We start from the raw sequence: 17,991 nt of genomic DNA on the forward strand, positions 1-17,991 counted from the left end.
AGGGACTCGTAGAAGCACTTTGTGTTACCACGAAAACAAAGGAAAGGAGACGAGAGGGAGAGAGAAGCTCTGAGCCGTTCCGCTTTGGATTTCGGGGAAGCAAAGCTCATCTACTTGGCAAAGGAAAAGGGAGCCTGAAAGGGTCTGGGAGGATAAGGAGGGAGCGGGTTTCCCTGCGGAGACTTGGGACGCGGCAGAACTCTGGACAGCGCCTCCCAAGCGTCGCTTCGAGCTCCCTGGTTCCTCCAGGTTTCCGGCTCCTTATTGAAAGCCCTTTCTACCGGTGTACTCTCCTCTCCTGGACTTCGACCACCGAACCCAGGAAAATCCTTCTACGATCACTGTCTGAACGTGCCAGGGTGTGGAGCGGCTCCTTGCCTCTGGCTGGGTCAGGGAAGAGGGTCTCCGGTGCTGGAAATCCAGTCCTTGTGGATAATGCTTTGCTGGTGAAGAAAGAAAAGTTTTGGGGTCTGGTAGGGGGCAGAAGGGGTAAGGAAAGTAGTGGAAGAAAGAAGGTGGATGGTTGTTTTCCGTCTCTGATCTGGAAGGAATGATGACCGAGGAAGGATGTGCACCAGCGGCCAGATTATTGGGAGCCTCTTGGTGCTCTCTGTGCTGGAGATAGGGCTGGGGGTATCCAGCGTGGCCGTGGGGGCAGTGAGCTTCAGCCTGGCCCTCCGAGAGCACAAGCCGCAGCTTGGAGACTCGTCCCCGGTATGGAGCGGGGTGTGTGTACGTTGAGCCATTTCACTCTCTCTTTACCTCTTTACGGTGATGGGCAGTGTGCGTGCGTTAGTCACCCCCTCCTTGGGGAAGAAAATTATAAATAGCCACTGGCTTACATGTAGGTTCATGTTTACAGGCTATGCCTTTTTACGTTGTCCTTTATTTATTAGTGTTTTGTTTTTCCTTACCTTGACTTAATACCAAATCAAATGGCTTTGTTTAAAGTTGGAAGGGAGGGGCAGTCTCCACCAGCTGAAACTGCAAAAGGCTGCCCAGTGATGCTGATTACGAGGGTCACACATGTCAAGGGCAGGCTCACTTAGCCTTCTTTTACAAGGAAAATCAAAATGAAAGTGTTACATCATTTTCTTATACCAGAAACGAGCGAGGATAGAGTTATGCATTTATTTCTGGGCAACAGTGCCCAAGGTATACTACAGGCAACACCAATATGACAAAAGGAGAAATGTGGTATGAGTGTGAAAAGAGCATTTTTTTTCCCAGAAAATGCTGCTCTTCATTTTCCGCTAGCTTTCTGATACTTCATATCTGAAAACTCATTTGTAAGTTCTAGGCAATAAGTTAAACAACAAATGGTATGATATGTAACAACATTCTATTTGAACAGTAACTCAGCTTAAAGAGTACATAATGTTCAGAGAAAATGTCATAATTTTCTCTAGATCAGAGGGCAGACCTAGCAAGTTTCTTATTTATTTACTTTGAGTGAATCTCCAGGAAAACCTTAGAGACTCATTCCTTCCACCAAGGATCAATAAAATAACTCAGCACTATTGCTAGTGTAAGCCTAATTGTGAAAATCAGATTTTTCTTCTCTTTTAAGTTGTATAGCTATAATATCAATATTCTTCTGGGTCTCTAGCTTGATTCTACTTTCTAGGCAAATTTAATAGGAAGTTATTCTATCACTGATAATAAGTGAGTATAATTAATACTCATGGCTTACTTGTGCTTCAGGTCACTGAGGAAAAAGTTACCACTTATGAATTGAAGGATAATTCTGAAATAATTCATTTTTGAGAGAAGTTCTAGCATTTTTAAAACTGGTATAACTGTACTTTAGAAAATTAGTTTCTATATTTTAACTTTTCAAAGTGAGGTGACTGTTTTTAAATTGCAGAAGTTAAAAGAAAAGAGAAAAACGGTGTTTAATTCTAACATTGAATTCTTCTAAGAATCCTTGTTCTGAATTCAATGTTACCATCAACCTCCAAATAATTACCTTTTTCTTTATTATGTAATTTTTAACAATGTATATTTTAAATTTAAGTATGAATGGCCAAAAGGCAAATCTTAAACCTAAATTTTACATCTTATGTGTAGTAGTGATTCTTCTGAGAGTTGTAGTTAGTGTTGTTATTATTATTATTTAAACAGAAATAGTCAGGCTTTAAAACTTCTATCTTCTAACTTCTAAAATGAAATATAATGCCAATATTTAAAGCAAAGGGAATAAAATGTGATCTTTTAGTGGCTTATAAGGAACAAGCCTCAAATACTCTTCAAATCACTTTCCCTCAAATCAAATTCAAGAAATTGGGTAACTAAACTTAGGTTGTCTCTAAATAGTATCAAAGAATCCACTTTATCTTCAAGAATAAAAAAGTGGTTACATTTGCTTGGCATCATGTAAGAAAAATAATTGAATGATCTTTTTTCTCTCTTTCCAGACTATTTACTGTTATCTAAATGAGTCAACATATATGTATGTACAGAAAATGAAAATTTTGAATCAGCTCAGTGAAAAGTAAATAAAATAGTTTTGCAGTTATTATTATAAATAATTATTTCCATTTTTAACTGGTTCTTTTGAGTAACCAAAATTCACCTAAGATTCCCAAATAATAGTTTCAATTTCTATTGTCTGATTCAGTAAAATAAATCAGTATGGTTGAATGAATGGATTTGAAACTAGAGTGCCCAAAGAGTTGGTCACTTTTATAAACTCAATTTAAAAAAATCAAATTTGTGAAGAAATAAATATCCAAGTTTGATCAATGTTTGTCAAATTATAGCCTTCCTAAATTGAATTTTAAAATAATTTTTTAGAGGTCACTTGTGATACAGTCAGAATTATTTCTCAATTCTGGCAGTGATTAATTCATATAGCCACTATTTATACAGAGTTACCATATGCAAGACATTTTAGTATTTAACAAGGACTATTAAGATGAATCAATGCCTAGCAGAGGAAACAAGATGCGTACATCACTAACTTTATCAGTGGTGAGAAATTGACTTCAGAGGGTTACAGGGGTACATAAAGGGAAAGAGTTTGGGGCGGTCAATAAAGGATCCATAGGAGAACTGTTATTTTTCTCTTGACCTTTATATTTTATTGGAACTTGGAATTAATATATCACAGTGTTCATGTATCACAGTATAAATTCCGAGTCTGCCTGTTTGCAAAACCCAGTTCTGCCATTTACTATCTAGATGGCTAGCCAAAGTGTCCTCATACTCTGTAAAATTGGGTTGTTAGAAGGCACAAATCAAATTATGCTCTTAGTAAAATACATGGTATGTAGTAAGCACTGAATAAATGCAAACACCTCATACTGGGTGCACACAAACTGACAGTGAAGGGTGTGAAAAAGGAGAGACTTTCAGGCAGCAAAAAGAAAGACAAGAAAACTGGGACAGGATGGGTTGTGTTTCAGGAAGAGTAAGCTCTTGTATTTTTCTGGATCTTAGTTGTGCGAGGGGGAGATAAGAATGGAAAAGATGGTTGGGACCAGACCATGGGAGGCTGTGTGCCAGTGTAAGGCGATAGATTTATTTCCTCATAGTTTTAATAATAGTAATAGTAATAATAGTAATAATAATAATAATAATAATAATAATAATAATAATAATACCAATTCTTAATTCCCAAAGAGACTCCAGGGAGATGCAGAGGAAAACTAGATTGAAAACTACTAATCTCTTTGGTATTTTATGAATTAAAAATCTGTGTTATTTATAGATACTAGATGAGATTTTATAATACTTAACCTGTCAGGTCAATAGTCTATAATCAGAGTGTATTTTGATTGGTGCCATGAAGTTTTTTTCAACACGTAAATACCATTATTGCAATATTTCTGAATTAAATTTTAGAAACCAATAGAAATAAAAACTGTACTATGAAGGAATTTCTTCTTATGTATGGACTTTGACATCATAAGCTTTTTATCTAGGTCAAATGCACTAAAAAAAAATAGGCAACTATTTTGATTATTTGAACTTAAATTATTATTGGATATTTTTGTATTATTAGGAACATTATTGGACCAATTTTTAAAAGGTGGCTTAAAAGTAAAACAGTACCAAGAAAAAGGGCTTAAAATCCATGAGATGAATGCTTACATGGATTATTTCCGGTCACTATTTCATAATTGGGCAAAAGTTGCTTCCTGGGATTAGTCTAAAAGATGTGGGCAATTAGAAGGAAAAAAATATTTAACTAATTTCATAGAGAAAGAAAGGTGTAAATGCTTTATAAGATTTTGGCTTCTTCCTGATTCTTTGTTAGAGTTGACACAGTCACCTCATGAAAGCATGAAAGAAGACATTACTTCATTATTAACAATCAATGAACCATTGAGTAAACCACTTTGGAAAAGACATAGGCAAGTGAAATATAATTGATGTGTAAGATACATTGACAGGGAGTTAAGTAGACAGGGCTGTGTTTCCCAGCTGCTGTGTGATAGTCCCCTTTCTCAGTCTCTAGTGCATCATCTGTAATGGGAATGTATTGTATTTAGTGGTACACAGATCCAAGAGAATTTTATTTTACTGCTCTAAGTTGGCACTTAAAAATCTAAAGATTCAGATTGTAGTGTCCAGAAAAACATCTGATACTAAAGTTGTATTATATACATATATATATATCATGCTAAATTCCACCTATCTATAGCTGATATCAATCCAGTCTATTAACTAATGTATTAAAAGAACTTTTCTTAGGCTCCTTTACCCCACGTATAAACATAGTCTTTTAAAATATTCAGATTTTTTATTGAAATCATATAGAGTTTGTGTGCTTTTTAATTGCTTATTTTTCTGGAGCATACTTGACCTGTATACTGTAACTTTGTTTGCTTAATAAATCTGATACTTTAGGTGAGTGAGATTTACAGCATAATCAAGCCATATACTTAGTATGTGGACTCCTGAATTCACCATGGCAACAACTTAGCCAGTTGTAAGATTGTGTTCACATTCACCTACTGTACATTCTGATCCAACCATAGCAACACAAATGAGGTGCTGAATATAAATGTTAGTTGCTCCAAAGTATTACTTCCAATATTTAATTCTGTTCAGTTCATTTAAGGAAAAACAAAACAATAAATGGAAAGAAACCCTTCAAACAGTTACTTCAAATGTACAAAATTTGAAGCTAGTGTGTGTCTGACCAGATAATATATCATTTTTCTCCTAAGTCAAAATATGTAACATAAGGGACTCATATAATTTATTTTGAGATGAAAACACTGCCCCTATCCTCAGAAAAATATTACAAATGTACATTTATATCCAATTTTTAAATTAATTTTTATTTATTTATTTTTTTAACATTTTTTATTGATTTATAATCACTTTACAATGTTGTGTCAAATTCCAGTGTAGAGCACAATTTTTCAGTTATACATGAACATATATATTCATTGTCACATTTTTTCCTCTGTGAGCTACCATAAGATCTTATGTATAATTTCCCTGTGCTATACAGTATAATCTTGTTTATCTATTCTACAATTTTGAAATCCTGTCTATCCCTTCCCACCCCCTGCTTCCTTTTTTATTGAGTTATAGTCATTTTACAATGTTGTGTCAAATTCCAGTGTAGAGCACAATTTTTCAGTTATACATGTACATACATTCATTGTCACATTCTCTTTCGCTGTGAGCCACCACAAGATCCTGTATATACTTCCCTGTGTTACACAGTACAATCTTGTTTATCTATTCTACATTTTGAAATCCCAGTCCCTTCCCAACCCCCATCCCCCTGGCAACCACAAGTTTGTATTCTATGTCTATGAGTCTGTTTCTGTTTTGTATTTTGGGGGTTTTTTTGTTTGTTTGTTTTTTAGATTCCATATATGAGCAATCTCATATGGTATTTTTCTTTCTCTTTCTGGCTTACTTCACTTAGAATAACATTCTCCAGTAATATCCATGTTGCTGCAAATTGCGTTATGTTGTCCACAAACGACAAATGCTGGAGAGGCTGTGGACAAAAGGGAACCCTCCTACACTGCTGGTGGGATTGCATTTTGGTTCAGCCACTGTGTAAAACAGTATGGAGATTCCTCAAAAGACTAGGAATAGACTTACCATATGACCCAGGAATCCCACTCCTGGGCCTATATCCAGAAGGGACCCTACTTCAAAATGACACCTGCACCCCAATGTTCATAGCAGCATTATTTACAATAGCCAAGACATGGAAACAGCCTAAATGTCCATCAACAGATGACTGGATAAAGAAGATGTGGTATATTTATACAATGGAATACTATACAGCCATAAAACCGACAACATAACGCCATTTGCAGCAACATGGATGTTACTGGAGAATGTTATTCTAAGTAATTTTTATTATGTAAGTAATTCATAAGTAATTCTTGTTTCAAAGTGTTAAAAACAGGACCGAAAACAAGGTTACCTTCCCTACCACCTCATCAGAATTGGCTACTGTTATAAATTTAGTGTGCAATCTCACAGATATTTTTCCAGGAATAAATAGTACTGTTTGAACATACAGACTAATTTTGGTCAAGTTTCTGAATATAAGGAAGCCCCTCTGTGGACTCTCTCTAGAGCCCAGGTAAAGGATATTTTCCTTATCTGAGTCACACTGTTATTCTCAAGTGTTACTTGTTATCCTCTGGGATCAGGGCATTGAGATATCTGGGAATTAGATAAGTTAGACAAGCTAAACTATTGGGAGGTGTAGTTACTATTCAAGGAAACATACTCTGTGTCAAAAGAAGCATAAATAAAATGCCTGTTTCTGGTGTTGATTGATAATGGTATAATGGAAGAAAAATGATGACTTTTACCATTATCTGACGATATTCTTTTTGTTTTAGTCTATATTTCATCCACATATGAGTGACATGTGTTGGAATTTCTGTCGAGAGCCCATGACAAACATGGCAAATCCTGCTTCAGAATTTTATCATTTCACCCTTATTCAAGGATATAACTGATCTTGAAGAATTTGCCATAGAAATATTCACTTTAGGGAATAAGTGATAATAATGGCATTAGTCACCTAATTGTTTACAATTTTCTTGATACAAACATGATCTAAAACAAAGTCAAATCCTTGCATTTGGTTGTTTTTGCCTAAAATGTTCAAGATGGCTCTTTGTGTTGACTCAGTTATTAGCCAGATCATCTAATATGTGCTTCGAATATGGCCAAGCAATTTAACTTTTCTGTATATTCACTTAGCCCTCAGATACTAGTTTTATTGGTAGATGAGAGGTATAACTCAGCCATCCAAACTGAAATGATTGTCTTTAAAGATTCAGTAAAAACTAGTATATATTTCCCACCAAAAGGGGAAAACCTCAACAATTTTCTGTTCAAATCATGTTGGGTCATTCACTTATGAAGTGAACAAAATTTCATCTTATTGCGCTATATATATCAATATATAATCCTGTTCATTCAAATGTCATTTCTGTACCTAAATAACTAAGCCCAGAGTTGTTCAAAATATTTAACTTTAGTGTCCTAATAATTTAGTCAAATTACAAGGTGGTTATTCTGCTGAGGGATGTTTGTTTCAATGACGTGTTGAAACACACAGATAACAGAATAGTTAGAAGATACTGTATAAAGACTCTCCTTGAGCATCTTTCTAGAAGAAAGAGAGAAAGAAAGGAAACTGTGTGACTACTTTCCTCTGTGATTATAAAGCCATGCAATCCTTCTCATGAATGCAGATCTCATCTATATATACTTTACTCATATTGAATGGCAGATGGGATTCATACATCTCACTCAATATAACTGTGGCTCTGGATAACTTGTTTCTTCACCAAGTCAAGGAGAATAGCAATACCTATTTCATGGGTTGCTGTGAAGTTGCTATGGAGCTAAGACAACGCTTGTAAAGCTGTCAGTACAGAGCCTGGCACAGAGCAAGCGCTCAGTGAGCATTAGCTGCTCCTCTCTTCTGCCTCGTGCAGCTGCGTGAACCCCTGCGACCTATAGCCCATTAGTGGTGCCCTGGTTCTCAACATTTCTCCAACACCTTTAATTAAGGGAAAAAGAAAATATTAGTGGTTAAGTGAATTACCTTGGGGGACAGGGTCCCTTCAGCTATTTATCCTGCAGAAATAATACTAGACATAATTATTAATAGTTAACTATGGCCCAGATGCGTCATATACATTCTATTTCTAATCTTAACAACTTTGTAAACAATGTAGTGTTTTATAAAATTTATTTAGGAAAAAGAACTTACCTAGAAGCCACCATTATTTTAATTGGCTGAGTTAGTATTTAAAGCCAGGGCAATCTTATTTCAAAGTCTGTACTTTTTCTATTGCATTATGTGGAACATGGGGAATTTTCATGAAAAAAAGTCCTTAGCTGAGACCTGACCTCATTATTTTCTCCCACCCACCCCCAAATCTATGAGTCAGTCAAGATGGCATAAAGGCCAGGTCTGTATCTATTTTTTAGAAGAGACTGGTACAGTTAACTGAGCAACAGCACAACCCCCATGTTCTTAGAAGAGTGTGAGATACTAGATTAAATTGTTCCTACCCTTAAAAAATAGAACTGAGTTACACATCTCAAATAATCATGGAATAATATGAGGGAAAATCAGGAAGACACAAAACAATGTATTTGTTTAAATATGTTCAAAATAAGAGATATCAATGAAGGATCAAGGGTGTTCTTCCTCATGGGGGGAGAACTTTATCCAGGCTTTGGAGATAGGGCAGCTTTCCAGTAGGCAGAGGAAAGAAGGTGATGTTCTTATGCACAGTTGTTAACATGTGTAAAGTCATGTAGGGACAATAAAATGGAGAATGTGTGGAGGTTTGAGGAGACTGAACTTATTAGAACAAACACATGTTCACATAAAAACCAGTAAGTAAAGATCTAATTCATCTAAATATGGGACCAGCTTCAGAAGGGTCCTGAAAGAATGGCAAGGCTAGTCTGCTCTTGATTCTCAGCTAAGCTTGGTGAGCTCTCCTGGGTAGAACTTGATGATCATAAGGCCAAGGCAATTGTACAGGCATTGCTGCTCAACTTCAAGGCAAAACACCAGCCCTTGGTAACAGGTTGTGTATGTGAGATCAAAAAGACTTGAGAGAAATCTTGAGACTTGAGTGAAGTACAAATTATCATTACAAACCTAAATTCAAATGGCTTTCCCATTATTGATGGTGGATTTATAGAACTATAAGCTCCTTTTGTTCAGTTATTCTCGTAGCTGCCTGACATATAAAAATAAGAGCTTATTTATTTAATTGGAGGCATTGGCATGACACCAAGAAATGAAAATAGGTTTCAGAGGTATTAAGATACTTGGGTTCAAATTCTAGCTCTAGCATTTTCTAGTTTAAGTCTGAGCTATGTCAATGAGCATTCAGCTAACTCATCTGTAAAATAGCAATCCTACTACCTATCTTATGGAGTTTTCTAATAATTAAATGTAGTACTTATACGAAGGGCTTGATTAATATGTGTTCAATATATGGCTCGCTCATAACAATGACTGCATTTTGCTGTATTTCTGGAAAATCCATTTTCTGTATGTGATTTTTATCATGTATTATAAACATTTTATTTTTATACATTTCTGAAAGGGAGCTTATCGTAAGACCATTGATGAAATTGACTTTGGACTCAAGACTTGGTAACATTTAGGTCATGTGTCCTCTCATGTACTTTTCATAACCAATTCTGAGCATTAATAGTTGTAATTTAGTATACATGTCCCAGGGTCCCAGGAATATTTTCTAGGTCAATATTGGGATAAAGAGATATAATTTTTTTTATTCTACCAAATACAGATGTGTGCTTGATTTTCTCATTATTTTTGCCTGAGTTGTTGGAATTCTTGGTTTTTTCTCTACTTGTTTCTTGCCAATTAATTTCCTACATGGTTTACTCTGAGGAATTAAAATAATAATGATAATAACAGCATTAATAATAATAGCAATGGCAGCTTATGTTTATAATATACTACATTGCCTAAGAATTCCAACTGCTTTCATTATACCACGCATCTTGGCACACAGGTTCTTCACTTAAGGGATGAGAACCTAAAGGATTTAGGATTCAGTGGTACAAGATCAGAAAGTGCAGTCAGTTACAAGAGTAGGATAAAAACCTAAATCACCTGAAGAAAAAAATGTATGTGTGTGTGTTTGTGTATGCATGTGCAGTAGAGATGGAGGGATAAACAATTCCTAGGAAGAAGTTGATCATTGTCATTGATATGCAATATAAGCTGCATTTAGGCTGCTTGTGCCCTGATCTGGGGACAAGTTCACAATGTTGTGACCCTCTATCAGCTGTCCCTTATTTCCATAACTGGCTGGCTTTCGGAAACTGCCAGGCATATTGGATGGACATCAGTCTGTGATGTTGACAACTCTTGGGAAGAGAGAGCATAACTTCTACCCTCTAGTCCTCTGGAGTCCCTGGCTATTTTCAGCTCTGAGAAGACAGGTCACAAATCATAAACTCAAAGCTGGCATGTACCCAAGGAAGTATCTTTTTTTTTTCTTTCTTCTTCACCAAATCCATCTTCTACATTTTGAACTCTGTTATATCTTCCACATGTATCAAGTTGTAGGCTTGATATTTGAATGTTGCCCAAATATATCACAGCATCTAAGTTAATTTTACTCATGTATGACATGAAGGAATCTTAAATATAAAAATATAAGTGAAAATCATGCAAATTGGGATAACACACATTAATGTAAAACTACCTTAAGTTATATAAAAACACTTATTAAATTGTTATTATGAAATATACAGAGTTCCTATATAACGTAAAATTTAAGCTACATTAATAAGTAGACTATTACTGACAACATTATCTATATCTGGATGTTCAATATTGATTGCATCTTCCTTTACTTTCCTGTAGATCTATTTATCATCTTATATTTTTATGTAAGTTTGAATTTTAACAGTTATTTATTGTACTTGGCTAAAATAACAAAAATTTGGACTCAGGAGATAAACTCCTTTGATTTTGTTAGAGCTATCTATGAGATAATTTTATTTTGTTTTGTCTTAAGGACTAACATGAATAATAACTATACCTAAGATTTATTGGACAATTGACACTTAAATATTCTGCAAATTCAAAGTTCCTCTTGCTAAAATTCACAAACTTAGTTAAAATTTTCTTTGCTACTTTTGAAGCAGAAATAGCCCTAACATCAAAAAGCCTTATTTACTTACCATCCTCAAAATACTCAACAGATTATTTTTAAAAAAAGGAAAACTTTCACAAAACAAAACTGTAACAGGACCCAATGCATAATGTATTAAATACAAGAAAGATTGCATTACATGAACACTGAGGGGGTGGTGTGAAGGAATGAATGGCATTCTGAGAATCAAGGCTGATTCTTTCAGAAGAAAGAAAGAGTTCCACCCTGAAGGATGTGAGTCCCAGGCCAGTGGGAAGTTTCTAAGATTTTTGACTTGGATTCGTTTAGAAGAGCTTGACCTGCCAATCAGCTACACACAGTGTTTGATGCTTTCTTCTGAAATCTATTCTTGTGTATTATTGGTTTTGTTCACTTACTTTACAGTTTCTGCAAAGGTTTCTTTCACCACCTACTGTGCATACCCATTTATCACTGTGGAATTTTCCTTTCCATTTCTCCCTTGAGTGCTTTTGGCTTAATTTCTTTATTTGCTATGGTTGCCTCTTACCCACACTGCTAAGACACTAAGATGGCCTGGTGCTACTGCAGGACTCCTTGCTTACCACATCAACATATCTCCTGTACATTTTATCCTCTTGGTATTTTATTTTCCTGTGAAGAATATTGTATTTGTGAGTAGTCATGGCTCTATTGATAAGGATGTGCATTTATCTTTTCCCAGTTGAACTTAAAAAAATTTTTTTTAATTTCAAAATTTCCTGGAGGGGAAGAAATATGGTATATGGATCAATGTATACGAAATGCCTTGCTTTATTTCAGAGTTCTGTTTTAGCGTGGAAAAATAAGAAATTAGTTCTAGCTTAAGGGAATAAAAGAACACTGCATAATTAGCAGGGTTTTCCATGGACTAAGAAAAGAAAGAAATATAAATAGGAGAGTGGAAAAGTGACTTATTTTAAAAATGAACACTTTGCTAAAGATGCAGAAGATTTGGGAGAGGGGATAGCAGAGGCCATTGAGGAGAAGTGCCCAGGAAAGTGGGTTGTCATATAGCATAGCCAGGGCCTGGGATTTCCAGGGGTTAGGCTTATGAAAAAGGGGCCAAATCAATTTTAAAGTCAATGGTAAAGGCACTTGATGGGCCTAAGCTACATGGTCTCCACTAGGTTGGGATGAGTCAAGAAGAGGAACGACAGCTTGGTGTTGGGGAGGAGCTGTGGCAAATCAGGAGTGTCAAGCTCCTATTCCCATTCTCATGAGCCAGATGCTTATTCCCTTAATTCTCTTTCCTATCAGATTTAGTTAACAACTATTGATTCGACAGCTATGATGTTCTACGCTGAGTTAGGTGTGAGGATTTAACAGTGAATCAAATGATCATGACCCCTGATCTTTCTGAAGCTTAATTTTAAAAAGAATATAGACAAGGAACAAATAATGCACAAGTTAACAATTAAAAGTTGTACGTATTAAATAGGAGAAATACAGGCTTATGAAGACTATAGTAGCTGTCAATAATGGGACAATCAGGAAATGCATCTCTAAGGAAGCAATACTTTCTGAAGGATGACAAGGCATTACCCAGATGGAGAGAGGAAAGAGTATTATTATTCCAACCAGAAGGCACAGCATGTGTAAAAACTCTGAGATAGAAAACGTTAGGTGTGTTTGAGAAACTGAAAGAAGGCCAGGGTGACTGGAGTATGGCCAGTGAGCAGGAGGAGATAGAAGGCACTGGGTCGGGGCAAGAGGCAAACAGGGAGGGGATGGGGAAGTCACTTAAGGTGTTATACACGTGCTACAGTGTTTTTATTTTCTCCTGATTATAATAGGCGCCACTGAAAGATTTTAAGCGGAAAAAGTGACAAGATTATATTTGCATTTTAAAAAGCTCACTTGGGGCTGCCTTTTAAAAAATAGTTTGGAGTCAGACAAGTTCTTAACTTGTCACGAGTTAAGTCACAAGTCTAGTTAGGAGGCTACTGGGATGTATGATATAATGGTTACATGGAAGAAAGTTAAAGAATAAAATAAAAATAGAAGCAACACAGATATTTGAGATGCAGGGTTGACAAGACTTTGTATTTGATTAGATGCCATTGTAAAGTATTAAGAAGGATTCTCAGACTTTGGGACTGAGCAACTGATAGGATCCTATTCACTCTTTTGAGACTAGAAAATTAGAAAAGGAAAAATTCTCTGTGTGTGTGTGTGTGTGTGTGTGTGTGTGTGTGTGTGTGCGCGTGTGTTAGCAGGTAACTGTATAGAGGGGAAGAAGTCAAGGATTTATTTGTGGTCTGTTATGTTAGAGGCACCAAATGGAGAGATGCTGTGGGCTATTAGATGGGTCAAAATTTCAGCGTTAGAAATTTAAAAATAAGAGTAGACTGTAAATACATTAACTACATTTAAATGTATTTAAAACCACGTGACTTGCTGAGACCACCAAAAACAATGAGTTTAGTTATTATCATATTCAGAAGCTTGGATATTCAGAATTTACCATAATATTCAGAAGTAGAAAAAAGAGACTAAGAAGTTGTGACCAGAAGAATATGCTGAAGACCAGGAAAGTGTGGTTTCAGGGAAGCCCAAAGGAGAAAGGTTCCTTGTAAGATGAGGACTGAAATGTGGAAATCATTACTTACCTTAGCAGTAGTGGCTGAAGTAAAACAGTGGATGGATAAGCCAGTCCAAAGTTGAGAGAGAATGGGAAGTAAGAACATGGAAATCTTAAGTGTAGAAGCTCAGCAGTAAAGGGAAGGTGGAGTGGAGAGATAGAGCAAACAATGTAAGAAAGATTTGGAGTCAAGGAAGGCTTTCGTTTTTAAGGGAGATTTTGGAAGACTTAAGCATACTGATGTGAATAATGGAGTAGAATGAGAGAGTAAAAGGGGAGAAAGTCTTTGAGGAGGTGGAAGGTGATTGAATTTAGAGCTAAAGCGGAGGTTTTGTGTTGATAAGTTGTATCTTTGTTTCCTATAAAAAAGCGAGATGAAGATGAGTGAAGATGCAGAATTTGTCACACCTAATGGCAAATGGAAGGAGGATTCTCTGACGGCTTCTGTGTTTTCTAATTCGAGATCTGTCAATAGCTAAGGGTAAAGAAGAGTCAAAAGTCTGCTTTGACACTGAGAACATGATTAAAATGTCTTCTCTCCCTCTCCATTGAGAATTATAATTAAGTCACACAATATGGACAGGATTAGAGACATAAAAATAATTTATTCCAAATTCATCATTTTACAGATAAGTAAACTGAAGCCCAGAGAACTGGCACCAGTGGCTAACTATAGAACCTGGACAAGAGTCCAAGTCATCTAATTCTTGATCAAGACTATTTCCACAGATGCCTCAAAACATTAAGTATCCTTAAAGTAAATATTCAGCCAAAAGGGTAATGCAGTTCTTTGGCTACTGCCCCAAACTGAACAGGAATGATCTCAAATTATTGGCACTGCTAAACTATCATGGAGATACAATAATTATTTTAACAGATTTCAGGGGTTTCCTCTCATTTGGGAGTTTCAAAGAAACAGCTTTCCACAGAAATTGTGACATATTCTCCATGGTGCTTTTCCAAAGCAACTGGGAAACTGAAGCTAAGTTTTAGAAGTTAGCTAATATTTCCAAACCCGCAAAAGCTAGTGATCAATTTAGGTAAGTAAGCAAATTGCCTTCAAGAAGGCTTTAAAAACAGGCTCCGAATCTCATTTATCAAGCTTTACACATTTGAAGAGCTTGGACAGGGAATGTCAAAGGCCTGTAGTTCTGAATATTTTCTGTCTAAGGGTTTTCTTTTTTAATTCATACATCTAGAAATTAACAGTCAGATTTAATACACAATTTGCCTAAAATGGCTAGGAAAAAAAATATGTGTACATGTATAGTACGTCTTTATCCAACACTGTTGTAAAACTTGTCAAAATATTTTATAATGATAAATTCCCTTAAAAGGGCCACATTAACAAAAGTGCTCTTTTCCATAAAAGTATCCTTGGCCATGAATATAGCAGAGTGTACTTACTAGCATTAGGGTGAGCTGAGTTTTCTAGTGTGATGTTACGAAATTAAAATATCATTATGGAAGATTAGCAATTTTCACTACATTTATTCCCAAATTAGTTGTACTTAAAGGATTTTCTCAGAGGAACAGTTCTTTTGGAGAAAGAGGTGTAACTTTAACTCGTGATTTTTGCTAATGTCTTTTCAGCTCAAACATCTTCGGCCCTCAGACCTTCAGGATAGTCTCTTAGAGGGCTATTTGAGAAGTTTATGACATATCAAGTTAGAAGTATCTGCAGCATTAAAAGCTGCAGGTTTGGCAGACATCATGCAATGGGTTACCAGGAAACCTGGACCAACGGACAGCAAGCTGCCTCTAGAGCTCTCTCGTAAATGAAATTAACTAACTTAGGAAATCATTGTATCTCTTGGGTGATATTTGTTGTGGGTAGGGGGCGCTTGTTTTTCTTTGGCTTGTGACCATAACTAGAATTAGGTGTTCTCTAGATTTGCATAGTCATAGCATAGTCACATTAGAGTAGCCACTAGCCACATGTGGTTATTGAGCACTTTAAATGTGGGTAGTCTGAGTTAAGATCTGTTACAAGTATAAAATACACACTGGATTCCAAGGACTAAGTATGAAAAAAGAATATAAAATATCTCAAGGTTTTTTGATGTTGATTTTATAGAAAAATGACAATACCTTGAATAAATTGAGTCAGAAAAGATATTATTAAAATCTTTACCTTTTTCTTTTTTCATGTGACTCCTAGAAAATGCAAAGTTACATATGTGATTTGCATTTGTGGCTTATATAAGATTTCTATTAGACAGCTCTCGTCTAGATACCTTTTTTTCTCATCAAAAAAAGTAACTAGCTGGTCAAGAAAATCTTCATGCTTTATTTACCTAAGACATGAACTGTAGATGAAGAAAGACTTTAAGACAATTTGAGTTACTAGTGAACTGAGAAGGCTGAGTTGGCTTAGCTGGCTGCTAGAAACACAACAGCCAAGGGTTACAGTACAACATTTCCCTAAATGGACACCTCAGTTACCTGCTCCCATGACACAAACCTTTCAACCACAGCTTTTTAAATGGTGAAATCAATCTGTGTGACTTTTTGATAAAGGGATTTCAAATGTTATTTGGCAGGTATCAAAAGTGTTTTGGAAGAGGAGAGGCTTTTTCTCACTTCTTTTACTAACCTGAAATTCATTCATTTATCCATTCATCAGCAAATATTCATTGAACTTTTTGTAGTAAGTGAGGTCCTGTGTTAGGGCTAAAGTTTTAGAGATTAAATATATAATATGTGATGAGAAGGAGTCCAGGAACTTTTAGAATGACAGATATATAGTGAATAATTACCATGAAATATGATCAGTGCATCAGTGTTATAAGAGACATGAATATATTTTGTTAGGTTCTGACTAGGAGTACACAGAAGGGTTGAAAATGGCCTCACAAACTTAATAGTTACACTAGATCTAGATGTTTTAAAAATACTTTTCCAAATAAAGGGAGAAAATAAACATTTATTGGTACCTGCCATATCTGATAGCCAAGAATAAGCACTATCCTATGGGTTATCTCTGTTAATTCCATAATCATGTAATGTTAATATTAGTCTCCTCATTCTTATAAAAGGAATGGAGAATATCGTTTCATTGTAAATGATATATTCAGTGTCATAGAGCTGTGATGTATGTCATGGTAGAAACTGGAGAAATATCTGGTATATATGATCAATTCTGGAGAAATGTCTACTGAAAATGGGGGAAAATAGGGTCTTTTAGATTAATGATGAGAGACTTACACAGCAAGGAGGAAATCACAAGTCCCATCCAATCTAACACCCTCCTTTTAAAGATGAAGCCCAGAGAATTCAATTGATTTTCCTAATGTAGTTAAATGACAAAGGGAGACTGAAAGAGAGCCCAGGGCTTCTGTTCTAAAGTGCACTTTTCCCTCAGTAGTGCGCCATGGCAGCTTCTTGAGCCCGTGACCAGAGAGAACAATTCCATCAGAAGCTGCACTCGGGTAACAACAGATATCAAATCCTGCACATTATTTGTTGCAAACTTTCAGCCTGTTTGTGCAAGATTCCTTTCTGTATTCTTCTATTTAGAGTTACAATTATAACATTATTGACAATTTTTCACATAATTTCCCCATTTTGAAATTTTGGCGATTTTCCCTCCTCTTTCCTTGCTTTCCTAAATATTTTTTTAATAGGACTGATCTTATTGAGATAGTGATGGTAATATAAGCTTCAGGATATTCACAGGTCAACCCTAGAGGTTCCCAATAAATCAATTTTACAAGTAATAACTGGTCTTACTTTAAATGAAGTGCTTTGCTGAGAATTTGAAGGTAGATAATTATTTGGACTCTGGATCCAAGGACTTTATAGCTGGTGAAGGAAAATGTGTGTAAACAATAAGAGATATTGAACACTTGAATTCCTCTAAATGCTTGACACCTCCTAGTTTATCTAATATTTATAGAAATTCTATGAAGTATCTTGTGCATCTAATTAAAGGGAAAACTGTGGCAAAATGTTTAAGTAATTTTCTCAGTCTCACAGCTGGAAAATGATGGAGCTATGATTCAAACCCAACCAATTTGACTTTAGAGCATTCTATTGCCTCCTACTAAATCAGATAAATATAATTAAATACTGAATGCAGTGTACAAAAATCCTGTGAATGCACAAAGGAGAGTGAAGTGGGGAGACAGATCACTTCATGGAGGATGTGTTTTGGTGGCAAGTCTGAAAAAAAAAATAGGGAGGCTTGATGGGTGGTGAGGAGAGAAAGGCATTTCAGGTTGGCAGAGACACGATCCATGG

The 17,991-nt window shown here is 35.7% G+C and overlaps 1 protein-coding gene across 2 annotated transcripts in view; it reads left to right on the forward strand.

Annotated features, from left to right (window-relative positions):
- The first annotated feature begins 361 nt into the window (after positions 1 to 361).
- The window catches only part of TMEM196 (transmembrane protein 196), a 50,146-nt gene continuing 32,516 nt past the window's right edge, over positions 362 to 17,991 (forward strand). The window contains exon 1 of one of the 2 annotated variants that reach the window (XM_010984663.3): positions 362 to 714. In XM_010984663.3, the coding sequence (XP_010982965.1) occupies positions 568 to 714 (147 nt within the window). In that variant the 5' untranslated portion in view covers positions 362 to 567. The remainder of the gene's footprint in view (positions 715 to 17,991) is intronic. The other variant, XM_010984666.3, reaches the window with a different exon arrangement.

The sequence above is a fragment of the Camelus dromedarius genome, chromosome 7 (assembly GCF_036321535.1).
Source record: "Camelus dromedarius isolate mCamDro1 chromosome 7, mCamDro1.pat, whole genome shotgun sequence".
NCBI lineage: Eukaryota > Metazoa > Chordata > Mammalia > Artiodactyla > Camelidae > Camelus > Camelus dromedarius.